Source organism: Bos indicus, chromosome 7, assembly GCF_029378745.1.
Source record: "Bos indicus isolate NIAB-ARS_2022 breed Sahiwal x Tharparkar chromosome 7, NIAB-ARS_B.indTharparkar_mat_pri_1.0, whole genome shotgun sequence".
Lineage (NCBI taxonomy): Eukaryota > Metazoa > Chordata > Mammalia > Artiodactyla > Bovidae > Bos > Bos indicus.
The window spans coordinates 1,189,210-1,207,158 of NC_091766.1; the positions used below are offsets into that span (position 1 = coordinate 1,189,210).

At 38.7% G+C, this 17,949-nt stretch overlaps 1 protein-coding gene and 1 pseudogene across 4 annotated transcripts in view; one reads left to right on the top strand and one right to left on the bottom strand.

Moving 5' to 3' along the window:
* RNF130 (ring finger protein 130) overlaps positions 1-17,949 on the top strand; it is a 185,115-nt gene that overhangs the window by 40,195 nt on the left and 126,971 nt on the right. For 3 of the 4 annotated variants that reach the window (XM_070792319.1, XM_070792320.1, XM_019963705.2), the window contains exon 2: positions 1,774-1,968. The exons of the other annotated variant lie outside the window; for it this stretch is intronic. In XM_070792319.1, the coding sequence (XP_070648420.1) occupies positions 1,774-1,968 (195 nt within the window). The remainder of the gene's footprint in view (positions 1-1,773; positions 1,969-17,949) is intronic. 4 annotated transcript variants of the gene reach the window in all.
* Positions 15,729-16,401, bottom strand: LOC109561333 (mitochondrial import inner membrane translocase subunit Tim17-B pseudogene; annotated as a pseudogene).

Consider the following 17,949-nt stretch of genomic DNA (forward strand, 5'->3'; position numbering starts at 1 on the left):
AGCAAATTTGGAAAACTCAGCAGTGGCCACAGGATTGGAAAAGGTCTGATTTCATTTCAATCCCAAAGAAAGGCAATGCCAAAGAATGCTCAAACTACCACACAGTTGCACTCATCTCACATGCTAGTAAAGTAATGCTCAAAATTCTCCAAGCCAGGCTTCAACAGTACGTGAACCGTGAACTTCCAGATGTTCAAGCTGGATTTAGAAAAGGCAGAGGAACCAGAGATCAAGTTGCCAACATCTGCTGGATCATCGAAAAAGCAAGAGAGTTCCCAGAAAAACATTTATTTCTCCTTTATTGACTGTGCCAAAGTCTTTGACTGTGTGGATCACAACAAACTGTGGAAAATTCTGAAAGAGATGGGAATACCAGACCACCTGACCTGCCTCTTGAGAAATTTGTATGCAGGTCAGGAAGCAACAGTTAGAACCAAACACGGAACAACAGACTGGTTCCAAATTGGGAAAGGAGTAGGTCAAGGCTGTATATTGTCACCCTGCTTATTTAACTTATATGCAGTGTACATCATGTGAAATGCTGGGCTGGATGAAGCACAAGCTGGAATCAAGATTGCTGGGAGAAATATCAATAACCTCAGATATGCAGATGACACCACCCTTCTGGCGGATAGTAAAGAGGAACTACAGAGCCTCTTGATCAAAGTGAAAGAGGAGAGTGAAAAAGTTGGCTTAAAATTCAACATTCAGAAAACTAAGATCATGGCATCTGACCCCATCATTTCATGGCAAACAGATGGGGAAACCGTGGAAACAATGACAGACTTTATTTTTTTGGGTTCCAAAATCACTGCAGATGGTGACTGCAGCCATGAAGTTAAAAGACGCTTGCTCCTTGGAAGAAAAGTTGTGACCAACCTAGACAGCGTATTAAAAAGCAGAGATATTACTTGGCTGACAAAGGTTCATCTAGTCAAAGCTATGATTTTTCCATTAGTCATGTATGAATGTGAGAGTTGGAGTATAAAGAAAGCTGAGCACAGAAGAATTGATGCTTTTGAACTGTGGTGTTGGAGAAGACTCTTGAGTCCCTTGGACTGCAAGTAGATCAAACCAGTCAATCCAAAAGGAAATCAGTCCTGAATATTCATGGGAAGGACTGATGCTGAAGCTGAAACTCTTGATAGTTTGGCCATCTGATGCAAAGAACTGACTTAATGGACAAGACCCTGATGCTGGGAAAGATTGAAGGCAGGAGGAGAAGGGGACGATAGAGGATGAGATGGTTGGATGGCATCACCAACTTGATGGATGTGAGTTTGAGCAAGCTCCTGGAGTTGGTGAGGGACAGGGAAGCCTGGCGTGCTGCAGTTCATGGCATGGCAAAGAGTCAGACAGGACTGAGCAACTGAACTGAACTGCGGTGAATGAGCAGAAGTCAGGGTAGATCCATCCCTTGGATTGCTGGGGGTTCTGTTTGTCATATCTTCCTCCTCTCTTCACCAACCTACATTAGATATGGTCAGTCTTTAATATTTTGTCAATCTGTGAAGTTAAACAGTCTTTCCCTTCTAATTTCCTTTACAGGTAACGTTTTAATGGAGCATCTCTCTCCCTGAACAGATATGGACTCGGATTCATTGCGTTGTCCTTTGTGGATGTATTTATAGCTCTGCTGGGAGCAAGCTGCTTGAAGTGCTGTGGTATCCAGAGAATAGTTAAGCACTTTGACGAAGACTTGATTGATTTTGTTTCCTTGAGGAAAAAGTTAATATCTCTGGTTGTTTTTTTTCCCTCTTCTCATCTGTCTAGTTGCTGATCATCTGGGCTGTGATCCTCAAACACGGTTCTTTGTCCCTCCTAACATCAAACAGTGGATTGCCTTGCTGCAGAGGGGAAATTGCACCTTTAAAGAGAAAATATCACGGGCTGCTTTCCACAATGCAGTTGCTGTAGTCATCTACAATAATAAATCCAAAGAGGAGCCAGTCACCATGACTCATCCAGGTAAACAAAAAAAGGAAGTTGTAGATTTTGTTTTCCCTCTGGCAAATTATTGCTTTATAGGAAGGCATTCTACCTCTTGCTGAAACCATATCATTTCCAACATAATTCTAGGATTATATTTTTCTTTGGTATTGCCATTTGTTTGTTGAGATACATTTTTTTTCTTTTAGTTGAACTTTTTCTTACATAACGACAGTAAAACACTGTGAGACTTGCACTCATTAAGGAACTGACTGTGACTGAATCCTTAGTCATTTCACATTTCACTTGATAACTTTGAAAAATAGTACCTTAGATTTAGAATCATTCATCCAGATTATGTCATGCCTTTTATCTTATCAAAATGAATGTTGAAACTAACTTAGTAATTACTTTAATTATAGTAGTAACCATATTTCTTCATTTCTGTGGAAACAGGATATTTCTAATGTGCTTGTTTTAATAACAATGGTGCAATTTATTGAGCACTGCTATATATATGGCAGGCACGATATAGCAGTGAATTTTTTGGTTTTTATTAGACTTTACTTTTTAAAGCAATTTTAGGTTCCCAGCAGAATCTGGACATTTTTCAGACTGGCTTTTTTCACTTAGTTATATGCATTTAGGTTTCCTCCATGTCTTTTCATGACTTGATAGCTCATTATTTTTGAGTGCTGAATATTCTGGTTTCTGGGTGTTCCACAGTTTATTTATCAAGTCACTTACTGAAGGACATCTTGGTTGCTTCCAGGTTTGAGCAGTTATGAGTGAAGCCACCATAAACATATGTGCAGGTTTTTGTGTGTGGACATAAGTTTTCAGTTCTCTTGGATAAATACTAAGGAGCCTGATTGCTGAGTTGTACAGTAAGAGGATAGTTTTGTAAGAAACCATCAAACTATTTTCCAGAGTGGCTGTACCACTTTATATATTTCCAGCAGCAGAAAATGAAAATTTCCTGTTACTCCACATCCTCACCAGCATTTCGTGCTGTCATTTTTTTTTTTTTTTTTCCTTCTTTTTGGTCATTGTAATAGGTTGTTTTAATTTGTGTTTCTCTGGTGACATGATGTAGAGGAGTCTCTTTTTTACGTATTTTCTTAGACAGTCATGGCCTCATCATGGCCATGTATGTTATAGGTACTCTCCCACTTACAGACCAAGAGATTGAAGCAAGCAAGGGCCAGCAGAAGAGAGGCTTAGACACAGGTGTTTTGGTGTTTACCTTTCAGTTTACCAATCTGTCTATTACAACTAGTTGAAACCTAGATAAAGTTTAATTCTGCACTTATAAAAAATGTTAAAGATGAATGACTTATTTAAAGAATTAACTCTTTAATCATAATTAATATTTGCATTATCAATTTTAGACAGTTGTCTTGCAAAGACCTCACCCTAATTTAAGATCATTGATCCTTTTGTGTATATCTTAATAGAATAACGCAGATTAATTTAAATTTTATTGCTCTAACTTGTTTTCTTCCCTTCAAATTAAGCATTTTAGAATTAAAATATATATATTTTTTCTTTCTCCAAAAGTAATTTGTGTTTATTGTAGGAAAATTGAAACTTTTTAAGGAAGGTGTAAATAAAATAGAATGTGTGATTTTCACTGTCAGAGATCACTAACACAGCATTGTAAATCAGTTATCCTCAAAAAAAAAATGACAGTGGTTTTTCTGCCTAGGTCTCAGAGCAGATGTCAGTTTGCTCTCATCAGCTGTATTAGAGGGAAGAAAAAACTTCGAAATTTTGGACCTAATCATTCCTTGCTGTTTTCTTCTTACTGAAAACACAAAGAAAAATGGATAGAGAGAAATTCAACTGAGCAGAATGTATTTTTCTTTTTATGTGATGTTATTTTACATATACAAAACCACTAGAGAGGTAGTGAGAATGAGAATCTTTTAAGTATGTAAAGATCTGGGGATTATAAGAGAGGGAATCAAGTTTGTCTTTTTTTTCTCCCTCAATGATTTTTTGTTTAAAAAGGGAGAGAATTCCTTCTAAATTAACATGGATTTTCCATCTGTGTTCCTTGAAATGTTAAGAGTATCCAGAAATGTTCCATAGATGACCCATGGAGGAAAAAAGGTAAATGATGAAATAAGTTTTAGAAAATGCTTGAAAAATATTTCAATTTTAGAAGCTCCTAATAAACATACTGAAGTCTCTGAGAAGTCTTTAAGACTTGTTTTAATTGATTAACCTGCAGTTTCCCAAGTTTATTGACCATGTAACTCTTTTATTACATTTTCGCTGATAAACAAATAAGGAAAATTAGATAGAGTTTGAGGATATATTCTTAGGATATAGAACTTTTGTAAGGCAAATGTAATATAAGAGCAATAAGAAATGGCTTTATAGTGCAAAACTATGGCTTTATGATACACAGAAAATTAGAAAGAACGTGAGACAATGCTTCAGAGAGAAATTTAGTACCGTCTAATACCATTAAAGAACTCAAACATTGTGATCCAGTAATGTCACATCTAGACAGATGCTCTGGGATACTCCTCAGATTTTGATGTATACGTGTATCCTCTGGGAATCTTGTTAAAATGGAGATTTTGATTGATAGGTCTGGAGTGTAGCCTGAGACTCTGTTTTTAAGAAGTTTATATGTGACACTAATGCCACTGGTCCACAGGTCTGGCTTTGAGAAATAGGTAAAGATAAGAAAGCTAGGTTTCCTTCTCAGATTTCTCACTGACTTCCTCCCCGTGATGTAGGCCACGTTGCCTCCTCTGTAGGAAGACCTCTTTGGTCTCTGAGTCTCTTTCTCTGGAAGGCCATGAGTCCTTGCTGTGGAGGACAGCAGCATAGACAATCTCTGTGCTCTGAGAACCATTGTTCTCCTGGCTCATTAGTGTGCACTGCTTCTCTCTCCTTCACAGAGCCCTTTCTTCCTGTTTCTGTGTAAGGTTCAAGGACCGTTCTGTCAGAGTAACTAGATACCCCTTGTATCTGTACCTGCAAAGATACCTGGAATATACCTGTAGTTCCACATCTCAAGGGGGAGATCCGTGTTTTAGCCCTCCCCTGCTCACATGTCAATTCTGTTATCCACCCTTCATTTGAGAAACAGCACTTTGTGCTGTGCATTGTAATATGAACTAATATGAACTGGTGAGAGTTGATAAAAAGAGCCCTGGGCCACACCCTCAGTGAGTTTACTGTCTGAGGCCCCTTCAGTCTTCATAGCATCTTTTTTGTAGCTCTGGACGGCACTGTCCTTTTGTTTTCTGTTGTTATCATGTGTATACTTGACTCGCGGTAGAGAGAAGACTGTGGGTTTCTTTAAGTTAAAGTTTGTGTCTTTTTATTTTCTGCAGTGGTTAGCAAAATATCTTGAACAAAATAAGTATGTGCTGCATTGAAATGATTTCATGAAGATATTTAGCTTTGTTAAGCTTTCATTTCATTTAAGGATATATTTTATAACTAATTTTAAAATTTCACATTGTTCAGTATTTCATTTTCTTGCCATGTTGACAATGTTTCAAGAGCTTATTCCTGTTTGTTCTAATGAATGCCCTTCATCTGGTGGCTGAAGGACATCTTTTCTGGCACAGTGTCCATGACATCATTGACAGGAAAGACCGCTCAATTTGTGGTTTTATTTGTTACCTCTACTTGGCAGAATAAGTTCTTTGTAATGTAGTTAACAAATATGTGGTAGTATAAAGGGGAAGTTATGGGCACTTGCATAGTTTAAAATAATGCACATTTGTATAAAAGTTAAGGATTTATTTTCCTGGTTTTTAAAAATTAATATAGACTTTATTGCTTAACAGTCATAAATTGTGTCAAATTGTTGTCAAGTCAGAGAGCTCTTTGATAGTTTTATTTGTATGTCTGTAAGAATCTGTGAGCATTTTTTCATTTTAATAGGAAGATGAGGTAATTTAGGTAAACGTTTAACCAAATAATTTACTTTTCTATCTTTATGTCAATTAGCAGTATCGAATGCTTCTTTAGTGTTCCTTTAACTGGTTGAATAGAATCAATCAAATAGCTCTTTACCTTTTCTGCATCATATTCTCTTTTTTAAAAAAGATATATAGCTCTATATTATCTAGCAATGAATAGAAAAAAATTACTCTGTAAAATATAGAATATTCTCTTTGTGAATAGGAAAAAAATCACACCTTGTGAAAACAAGTAAAGATAAATCACAAATACATTGTAAAATATCTTTAAATATCCATAATTTGGGCCACTTAATGTAAATCTATTCCTTTATTCTAAAAGCCCATCAAGAAAATAAATAATAGTCATACTGTTGCTTTAACTGTTTAGTTTTTAGGGTCTAATTGAATATGAATTTAATTACTTCAGAACAGATTGAGTTTACATTTTAAATATTCTCTTTGTGAATAGGAAAAAAATCACACCTTGTGAAAACAAGTAAAGATAAATCACAAATACATTGTAAAATATCTTTAAATATCCATAATTTGGGTCACTTAATGTAAATCTATTCCTTTATTCTAAAAGCCCATCAAGAAAATAAATAATAGTCATACTGTTGCTTTAACTGTTTAGTTTTTAGGGTCTAATTGAATATGAATTTAATTACTTCAGAACAGATTGAGTTTGCATTTTAAATTCTACTATACTCTTAATTGTGTCTGTGGCCTGAGTTTGCAAATATCTCTTCTGTGTCTTCCATATGATCCATACACTTTTTTCAGAAATTCATGATTATCAAGAAAAATTTTAAACTAATATGTAAGCAGTAGCTTTTGAAAAAGAACAACTTTTAAAAAATGACTGCTGATGATTGTTTTAAAACATTCCTGTAAGCTCTGAACTTGCCCTTTATTTCCCTGGAAGTGGAGAGCCCCTCCCTCTGCTAGATACTTATGACAATTTATCTTCTAGTATTGCTAATTCAGACACTGCAGGCTCAGTATCCTGAGTAAATTGATTGGACTCATCACTTGACTTGTGATTTTATCTTGCTTGTACTTATCCTTTCCTCTCCAGCAGTAGAAGAGGAGGAAGCTGAAATAATGTAAACGATCTGCGTGGGGTTTAGAATACTAGCTTAGAAATCAGTTTCACAGGTTACAGGACAGAAGGCATTTTTTACTTGTTAGCTGTTCATATGACGGTGACCTGGATTTACAGGGACAAGCTCAGAGCTAGTGCCGCAGGCACAGCTGCTAAGGAAAATGGTGCAGCCTTGCTCCATGTGTTAGAGGACTGGTAAAGATTAATTGATACCTTACAATGCTCCTCAGTTCGGATTTTTCAGGAGGTAGGATACTGAAAATTCTTGGCTCTGTAGAACTGTCCTTTGTATTTACAGAGTGTTTAGCCTCCCAGGCACATGCCTACTAAATGCCCAAAGTACCCCTCCATAGTTTTAACTGTAAAATCCTTCCCCAGAGTTTGTAGATGGACTCTCCCTAGGAGGGCTTTTCTGCCCTTGTAAGACTTACTGTCAAACTCTTAAGTCTGTAGAGCCTTTGGAGGAGGAATGAAAAGAAGTCAGTTGTTGGTGAGGGTCAGTTCAGTTCAGTTCAGTTGTTCAGTCGTGTCCGACTCTTTGTGACCCCAATGGGAACAAAAAAACTGATGAAGGGAAAAGTGATAGACTTTTATATTATTTACTCATATGTTGCATTTCTGGTGTTCTTTTTTCCTTTGTATAGTCAGAGATATCTAATGTCATTTCCCTTTCAGTCTAGATAATGTTTTAAATCATTTCTTGCAGCACAGATCTGCTGTGACAAATTCTCTCATCATTCATTTACCCTAAAGTGTTTTCTTCTGCTGTCATTTTTTAAGGACATAGATGTAGAATTCTGGGTTTAAGCACTTTAAAAGTGTTGTTTCTTTGTTTTCTAGTCACTGTTTTTTTTTCCAGATAAGTTCCATTTTATGGCATGACTCTTTAAAATAAACCTTTTAGAACAGATTTACATTCACAGAAAAATTGCAAAGATAGTACAGATAATTCCCATAGACACTGTGCCCAGTTTCTCTTATTATTAACATATTACATTAGCATGGTACATTTGTTGCACTTAATGAACCAATATTGGCATGTTATTATTAACAATTATTAATTGTTCATTAATAATTACTGAATCAATATTGGTATATTGCATGCATGTGTGTGTTAAGTCACTTCAGTCCTGTCCCATCCTTGGTGACCCCATGGACTGTAGCCCACCAGGCTCATCTGTCCATGGTATTCTCCAGGCAAGAATACTAGAGTAGGTTGCCCTGCCCTTCTCGAGGGGATCTTCCTGACCCAGGGATCAAACCCATGTCTCTTATGTCTCCTGCAGGCAGATTCTTTACCCACTAAGCCACCAGGGAAACTTTTGGTATGTTATTATTAACTAAAGTCCATATTTTATTCAGTTAGGCTTATCCTTGGGCTTCCCTTGTGGCTCAGCTGGTAAAGAATCTGCCTGCAATGTAGGAGACCTGGGTTCGATCCCTGGGCTGGGAAGATCCCCTGGAGAAGGGAAAGGCTACCCACTCCAGTATTCTGTCCTGGAGAATGCAATGGACAGAGGAGTCTGGGAGGCTACAGTCTAGTCCATGGGGTCGCAAGAGCTGGACATGACTGAGCGACTTTCACTACACTTCCAATTTTATTCCAGTTTCTTTAGTTTTTATCTGATGTCCTTTGGAGTTCCAGGATCCCATCCAGGATATTACATTACTTTTGGTCATTATATCTGCTAGGCTTCTCTTGGCTATGACAGTTTTTTAGGACTCCTGTTCGGGTATTTTGTGTAATGTCCTTCAGTGGGATTTGTTTGCTTTTTCTTCATGATTAGACTGAGGATAAAGGTTTGAGGGAGGAAGGCCGCAGGGGTAAGGTGTCATACTCATCGCCTGTCATGCTGTACCAGTGTGAGTGATCACTGTTGGTGTTGCCTTGACTACCTGGCTGTTGATCAGGCTTCTCCATCATAGCGTTCCTCTTTCCCTCTTCTGTACAGCGCTCTGTAGGAGGCCACTGTGCACAGCCCACACTTCAGGCGCTGGGGGTTAGGCTTCCCCTCCTTAGGGCAGAGTATCACATATTTACTTGGAATTATTCCATATGATGGTTTGTCTCTTTTCTGTTGATCTATTCAGTCATTTATATGTATCAGAATGGACTTACGGATATTTATTTTGTACTTTGTATTACAATACAATATTTCTTGGCTTATTTTTTGTTCACATTCCAACTTTGGCCATTGGGAGCTCTTTCAGTTGACTCTTGTGTCCTTTGACATGCTTCCATTACTATGAGTGTTGGGGTTTTTTTTGTTTTGTGTTTTGAGCATTTTCTTCTTTTCTGGTGCTTTAAGATGCTCCAGGTTCATCTTGTATATATTTCCTTTCCCATTCCTAGAATCAAGGATTTCTCCAAGGAACCCTAGTTTCCATTTATTGGAAAATAATACTAGAAATCAAGCTCTGGGTATTAGATGTCCTTGTTACTATTAAGGTTTTATTGTTTCTGGACCTTCTCAGTTGACAGAGAAAGGAAATATATATATGTGTATACTAATATCTGTATATGCACATAACTAAATATTTCTATATATAACCATTTGTATCTGTATTAAACTAAGAATGAGTTCATACTTAGGTTTCCAACTTTAATCCATTATATTACATGGATCCTTGTGGTTTTCTCCCTTTGCTTATCTGTAAACTCCCACTCCAAAAGTGAGAAACCTGACTGACACCAACCACCATCCATTTTCTTCAGTTCACTGAGCTCTCAGACTTAGAAGTTTTTAAACATAAAAAGCATATTGTAAGGCCTTTGGAGTGCTGGTGCTTGGTATAAAAGCTATCATAAGTTTTCTTCTCAATTTAAATATTCCCTGGTTGGAATGCCTGTGGACTTAACTTTTCTTTCTCCGCTCATTAAAATTTTTTTTTTTATCAAAAACTTGTACCTAATCAAATTTGCAAGCTTTTGCACAGCAAAGGAAACCATAAACAAAATGAAAAGACAGCCTACAGACTGGGAGAAGATATTTGCAAGTGGTACAACTGACAAGGGCTTACTTTCCAAAATATACAAACAGCTCATATAGTTCAATAACAGAAAAGCAAACAACCCAATAAAAAAATGGGCAGAAGACCTAAATAGAAAGTTCTCCAAAGAAAACATAACAGGTGACCTATAAACAAATGAAAAGATGCTGATCATCACTTATTATTAGAGAAATGCAAAGCAAAACTATAATGAGTTCACCTCACATGGGTCAGAATTCAGTTCAGTCCAGTTGCTCAGTCGTGTCTGACTCTTTGCTACCCCATGAATCACAGCATGCCAGGCCTCCCTGTCCATCACCAACTCCCGGAGTTCACTCAAACTCACGTCCGTTGAGTCCGTGATGCCATCCAGCCATCTCATCCTCTGTCGTCCCCTTCTCCTCCTGCCCCCAATCCCTCCCAGCATTAGAGTCTTTTCCAATGAGTCAAGTCTTTGCATGAGGTGGCCAAAGTACTGGAGTTTCAGCTTTAGCATCATTCCTTCCAAAGAATATCCAGGACTGATCTCCTTTACGATGGACTGGTTGGATCTCCTTGCAGTCCAAGGGACTCTCAAGAGTCTTCTCCAACACCACAGTTCAAAAGCATCAATTCTTTGGCACTCAGCTTTCTTCACAGTCCCACTCTCACATCCATACATGACCACTGGAAAAACCATAACCTTGACTAGACGGACTTTTGTTGGCAAAGGAATGTCTCTGCTTTTGAATATGCTATCTAGGTTGGTCATAACTTTCCTTCTAAGGAGTAAGCATCTTTTAATCTCATGGCTGCAATCACCATCTGCAGTGATTTTGGAGCCCCCAAAATAAAGTCATACACTGTTTCCCCATCTATTTGCCATGAAGTGATGGGACCAGATGCCATGATCTTCGTTTTCTGAATGTTGAGCTTTAAGCCAACTTTTTCACTCTCCTCTTTCACTTTCATCAAGAGGCTTTTTAGTTCCTCTTCACTTTCTGCCATAAGGGTGGTGTCATCTGCATATCTGAGGTTACTGATACTTCTCCTGGCAATCTTGATTCCAGCTTTAGAAAGTCCACAATTATCAGACATTGAACCTTCAGATTTCCAATTATTTCTGTCTTTACAAAATTCTCTTAATAGAAAAAAATTTCGATTTCTTGGAGGATTATAAAAGGCACCTGAAACAGTTCTTTGCTCAAAGAGAAAAAGTTTTGGAAAATGAAATTTTGAAGTTGCCTGAAAAGTGGCAGAAGGTAGTGGAACAAAACAGTGAAAACACTGTTCAATAAAGTTCTCAGTGGAAATGAAAAATATGTCTTTTATTTTTCCTTAAAAACCAAAGGAACTCTTTGGCCAACCCAATACGGTGGAATATTACTTAGCCATAAAAAAGAATGAAATAATGCCATTTGCAGCAACATTGATGAACCTAGAGATTATCATACTAAGTAAAGTAAGTCAGAAAGAGAAAGACAAACACCATTTGTTATCACTTACGTGTGGAGTCTAAAATATGGCACATATGAACATATCTACAAAACAGATCAGAGAGAGAGAACAGACTTGTGGTTGCCAAGGGACAAGGGATATGTAGGAGGGAAAGACGGGGAGCTTAGGATTAGGAGGTGCAAACTAATAGGATGTGTAGGAGGGAAAGATGGGGAGCTTAGGTTTAGGAGGTTCAAACTAATACATAGGACAGATAAACAACAGGGTCCGACTGTATAGCATGGGGAACTGTATTCAGTACCCTGTGATAAGTCATAGTGGGAAAGAATGTGAAAAAGAATATATATATGTCTAATTGAGTCACTTTGCAGTACAGCAGCCATGAACACTGTAAATCAACTATACTTAAATAAGATTTTTTAAAAATGAAACTCATAAGCAAACATAAATATAGGTATCTTAACTTGAAAATGGCACAAAACTAGGTGGGTCTTGGAACATATAACAAAGAAAAGAAAGTATTCATTAGGTCAGCCCACAAATGGTGTAAAAAAAATAGAAACTAGGTTTTGTGGAGAAAGTAACAGTTCAAGTTGAGGACAGCTGGGAACAATAATCAATGTAAGTTCAGCATATGCTAAAATGTAGCATGGTTGCTAAAAAATATATTGAAAGCTTGACCTGTATCCCTGTAAGCATACTATTCAGATGAAGGGAGACATTAGTGTCCTGCTGCTCTTGGTATTGAAGTATTATATTCATTCTTAATTGAAAAAGACATTTAAAAATGTCAAAAAAAGAACAGGATGGAAAAAGTTTTACTGAACACAATTTGGAATTTTAGCATCAAGTTAATAATGATAGTGTTTTAGACCATTAAGTGAAATAATAACTGAATTCATACTGATCTAAAAAGTAAAATAAAGTGAAAGTTTGATGAGGAATGGAATGCTTACCTAGTCTCAAAATACCTCCCTACAGAATACTTAACGATTACTAGGAGAAAGAGTCACTGGAAATGCCTGGAGGACATCACTTTTATGAATGATCAAAGTGAACTTCACTAGTAATGGGTTATATCCAAACTGTGCCACCTGGGCGTATTCACCAGAAAGAGCACAGCATCACTTCTGTGATGTTCCTACCAGAGGTGCGTGACCTGAGTCTTGCCACAAGGAACCACCGGACGCATCCAGAATGAGGGACATTCTACAGAATAAAGACATCAAGGGCGTGAGCGTCAGGCAAAGCCTGAGACTGTTAAATGTAATGCGTGGTTGTGGTGTGGACCACTGTAAAGGACCTTATTGGAGAATTGAGTGAATTGAATGGACTCTCAGATTAGAGAGCAGTAATGTATCAGTGTTAATTTCCTGATTTGGGTGACTGTACTATTTATTTATAAGTGTTTTTTGTTTGTTTGTTTATAAAATACACACTGAATGTTTAGGGATGATGTGGCATCATGCCAGTAGCTTACTCTTGAATGGTTTGGGGGAGAAGAAGTTTTTATATTTCCAACTTGTAAACGTTAGATTCTTTTAAAAATCTTTTTTAAAAATGAATAATTTGGGACTTTGGGAATAATTAGTTTGGAGAAAAGACTGAGGTGGAGTTCCAGGAAAGATGTCTTTGACTTCTTCCAAGGGAAGAGGAGTTTTCATCAATTCTTGCAGGTGTTTCTTATATTTGATGGCATCTTATGGTTTCACAGGATTTTTTCTTCATGATACATACAGTAATGATGCACTTTACAGTTTATGGTATTTTACACCATCGATAAGTGAAATACAGTTTATTTGTTCACTGATGCTTCTCCAGAGAAGAGAACCAAGAGCCATGAATGGGCATTCAGGAATCAAGAATTTGGTTATTAAAAGGACCTTTCCGTACTAAAAACTGGGCTTCCCTGGTGGCTCAGTGGTAAAGAATGCACCTGCCAGTGCAGGAGGCACAGGTCCCACCCCTGGTCCGGGAGGATTCCAGTTGTGTGGGGCAACGGAGCCTGTATGCACCACAAGTGTTGAGCTTGTGCTCTAGAGCCCGAGAACCACACCTGCTGAAGCCGCGCACGCAAGAGCCCATGCTCTGCAACAAGAGCAGCCTCTGCAGTGAGAATCTGCACCGCAACTGGAGGGTGACCCCTGCTCTCCCTCACTAGAGAAAAGCCCATGCGGCAATGAAGACCCAGCCCAGCCAAAAGTAAATAGAATTTTTTTTAAAGTAATTTATATGGGGTTCCTGTATTATGTTGAAGATGATCTCTAAGAACTCTTCTAACTAAAAGATTGGATGATATTCTTGGTGTCTGGTGCTGTCCTCCTAATTACCCTCCTACTTCTCTGCCTCTCTATATCAAGGGCAAAAGTGGCTTTTTTTTCCATCTGGTCTTTGCTCCTATTTTTTCTTTATTATGATGTAGAAAATGAGAACAGAAATTACCTGATGAGTACGTATAGGCAGGGGATAGCATGAGAAGAAAAGAAATGACATTGGAGTACTGGGCATCGAGCCCCGGCCCTACTTGTTTGCGGAACTTCCTGCTCAAGGAATAAAAGAACAAGGGTTCTGTAGACCCTTGTTCTTTTTGAGGACAAATTATAGCCGAGAATCATCAGGAATTATCCAGCAACTCTGAAATCGCTTGGTGACTCACACATGGAGCTCTCCTGTATGTCAGCTTTTGGGCAGGTGGTTTAGGTTCAGACTTCAGCACAATTTCAGGTTCATCAGTGTTGTGAACCTTGTGGGCATCAGCCGGATATCACTGGTAATGGCATTTTCTTGAAGCAGTACAGCTGCTTTCACACCAGCACACTTCCACGGTAACAGCTTTACCTTTCATTCTCTTGTTCCACATCGTGCGTCCCTCTTGTATCAGTCATTCATCTCCCTGCCTGTCGCTTCTCAGAGGCCCTGACCCCTGACTTACTCACCCATACATATGTAGCCCTGCCATCATCCTGGCCAACTTCAATATCCATGTGGGGAGTGAACGACCAAACCTAAAATTCTTCTCTGAGATCCTTTGACCGTTCCACCTCATTAGGAACCTGGGCCTCATTATCTCCTGGAATTTTTATGTCTTTTGAGTCTCAGTTCCAGCATCCTGTTCTCTGACTGTTGCTTCTTCTCTTTCCCTCCTTCTGTCATTGGGTTTGTTGAAGCTTTCAGTTCTGTGGGCTCTGTTCTCTCAGATTTATCCTCCTCCACACTTCACCCTTGCATACTACTTATATCATGAGCCACTGTTTCAGTCACTTTGGACAAACGATTTCATTTGGTCAATAAGAAGTGTCTACCATCACATGAGCCTACGCATTGGAAAAGACCCTGCTGCTGGGAAAGATTGACGGCAAAAGGAAATGGGGCAGCAGATAATGAGATGGTTAAATAACATCACTGACTCAGTGGACATGATTTGAGCAAACTTTGGGAGATAGTGAAGGACAGGGAAGCCTGGCATGCTGCAGTCCGTGAGGGTGCAAAGAGCTGGACATGACTTAGCGACTGAACAACAACCATTACACAATGCTCAGTTACATTTAGGTCCACTTGTCTCCTGAAATGCCCTGAATGTCATGGAGTTTGAACTTTATTTAGTTGACAGTAGGGATACATGATACCCCACTCCAGTACTCTTGCCTGGAAAATCCCATGGACGGAGGATCCTGGTAGGCTGCAGTCCATGGGGTCGCTAAGAGTCTGACAAGACTGAGCGACTTCACTTTCACTTTTCACTTTCACGCATTGGAGAAGGAAATGGCAACCCACTCTAGTGTTCTTGTCTGAAGATTCCCAGGGACGGGGGAGCCTGGTGGGCTGCCATCTACGGGGTCACACAGAGTCAGACATGACTAAAGCAACTTAGCAGCAGCAGCAGGGATACATGAAAGGTTTTGAATAGAGGAATGAAATACAAGTATATGTTTTAGAAAAAAGCAGTGACAAATCTCAGCAGGAAATCTATAATATAATCTGTCACCCACAGGGGTATTCATTTTGTGAAAGAATGTAGCATATTTTTTCTCCTTTGAATTCTTTTTTTTTTTTTTTCATTTCCTGTCTTACACTTTGATCCCATAAGCCTTTGTTAGAGACCACTCTCTGTGCAGCTCCAAATCGGAGGGCTCCCAAGTCCCTTAAGAGTGTCTCCCCCTGTCCTAGAGAACAGCTTCTTTGGGACACTCAAGGAGTACGTACAGAGGCCTTTCAAAACTGACTTTAAATGCTCATCAGGGCACTGTGTAAAGAGACGAGGGTGGAAGCGTGTTACATGTGAGTGGGGACTGTGGTGCCCTGATAGAGAAGGGACCCACCCATCGGGGCAGCTAGGGTTCCCCACACCCAACCTGGGATAAGAGAACAGAGTAGAGGCCCTCTCTGAAGGGTCCCAGGGCCACCTGGGAGCCAGCCTTCCCTTCGAGGTAGATAACTGGGGAGAGAACAGAAGAGGTGCTCCCGTGGTGGTGGTGGTAAGTGGTCACTTCCTCCAAGATATTGCTGATAGCTGGGGTAACCTGCAGCCAGGGTACACTCAGGGGGAAGGTGGCTGAGCTCCAGGAATGGGGATGCATTGCAGAACTGCTGGGCCCTGTAGTGAGTTTGGAGGATGCCAGCACCCTCGATGAGGGCCAACGAGATGCACCCCAATCATTGCTGAGTCAGACGTGGCCAGTGGCCACTGTGGGCAGCCAGCACAGTGCTGGTCAGTGCTCCAGGGGTGATGGAGCTCTAGGGGTCTTTGTTGCCCACAGCAGCAACAGACCACAGTTGATGGTGGAAAATGTGTCCCCCCACATCACGAAGATGTCTCCAGTCTGAGGGGCTCAGATCCTCACAGCGTTGACACTGCCTGTCAATTGATGCCGAATTCTAACAGAGCCATTACAGAAGCCCTTAATAGCCTGGAAGACTCCATGCTGATAATACCCATAGTGAAGGTTCCACTACAGTCATCCACATAATTCACCAAGGGCAAGGCTCACCAATGTACTCCTCCATGGCAGCCTCACTTGAATTCTTTTTTTTTAATAAATATATTTTATTGAAGTATAATTGAGTTACAGTGTTTCAGGTGCACAGCAAGGTGATTCAGTTATACAAATATATGTAATATTTTTGAAATTATTTTCCATCATAGGTTATTACAAGACATTGACTATAGTTCCCTGTGCTGTACAGTAAACCTTTGTTGCTTGTTACATATCTATTTTTTAATTAGAAATCTAACATTCTATTCATACTAAGTCAAACAAGTGGAATCAAAATGTCACAATTTTTTTAGTTAGGCAAAAACTCATAAGTTTTTTAAATATATATATTACACATATTTATATATATGTATACAAAAGCATTTCTACTATACTTGATAAAGGCTTGAGAAAGAACATCCCCAAAAAAAGAAGAGATGGAGAAATTGGAGAACATAAACTAAATGAAATGGGAGCACTGAATATGAAATAGAAAAAGTGAAACAAACTAGTAAAAGAGCATCATATAGTTCAGTTGTTTTTCAACATGACTGCTCATTAGAAACACATCTGGAGCTTTGGAGAAAAAAATCAATACTTGAGCATTTGTATTTCCCAGAAAATTTCAGGATAGTTCTGAGATGCATCTGGATTTCAAAAAGTTTTTCTATTAGATCCTAGTTTTGGTGCTATAGATTTATGTTATTTTTCTGTTGACCAAGAGACCTCTGGGACAACATTAAACACACCAACATTCACATTATAGGGGTCCCAGAAGGACAAGACCGAGAGAAAGGACCTGAGAAAATATTTGAAGAAATAATAGCTGAAAACTTCCCAAACGTGGGCAAGGTAATAGTTAACCAAGTCCAAGAAGCGCAGAGAGTCCCAGGCAGGATAAACCTGAGGAGGAACACAGAGAGACACATAGTAATCAAACTGACAAAATTTAAAGACAGATAAAATATTAAAGGAAAAATGACAAATAACATACAAGGGAAGTCCCATCAGGTTGTCACCTACAGAAGGGATAGAAACTCTTCAAGCCAGAAGGGAATGAATGGCATGATATAGTTAAGTGTTGACCAATCATGATACAGTACTAGTAAGTGAGTAATAGTTACATAATCCCAATAGTAAAAGATGTTTATCAGTTTTCACAATTGATAACCTGAAAAAACAAAAGATAATTACAATTGCAAGTCATAATGGGAACATGATTAACTTAACAGTATAAAATAGTTACATATACAATTTGTATATGACATCATATACAAATGATGATGTCAAGCATAGTGATGTCATAAGTGAAAGTGCATACATGCACATGTCTTCATCCACCCAGTCTGTGTCTTTTGATTAGTTTGATTATTTAATCCATTTACATTTAAGGTCATTTTTGATATGTATAATCCTGTTACCATTTTCTTAATTGTTTTGGGTTTATTTTCTGTAGGTCCTTTCCTTGTGTTTCCTGCCTAGAGAAGTTTGTTTAGTATTTGTTGTAAAGCTGGTTTGGTGGTGCTGAATTTTCTTAACTTTTGCTTGTCTGGAAAGCTTTTGATTTCTCCATCAAATC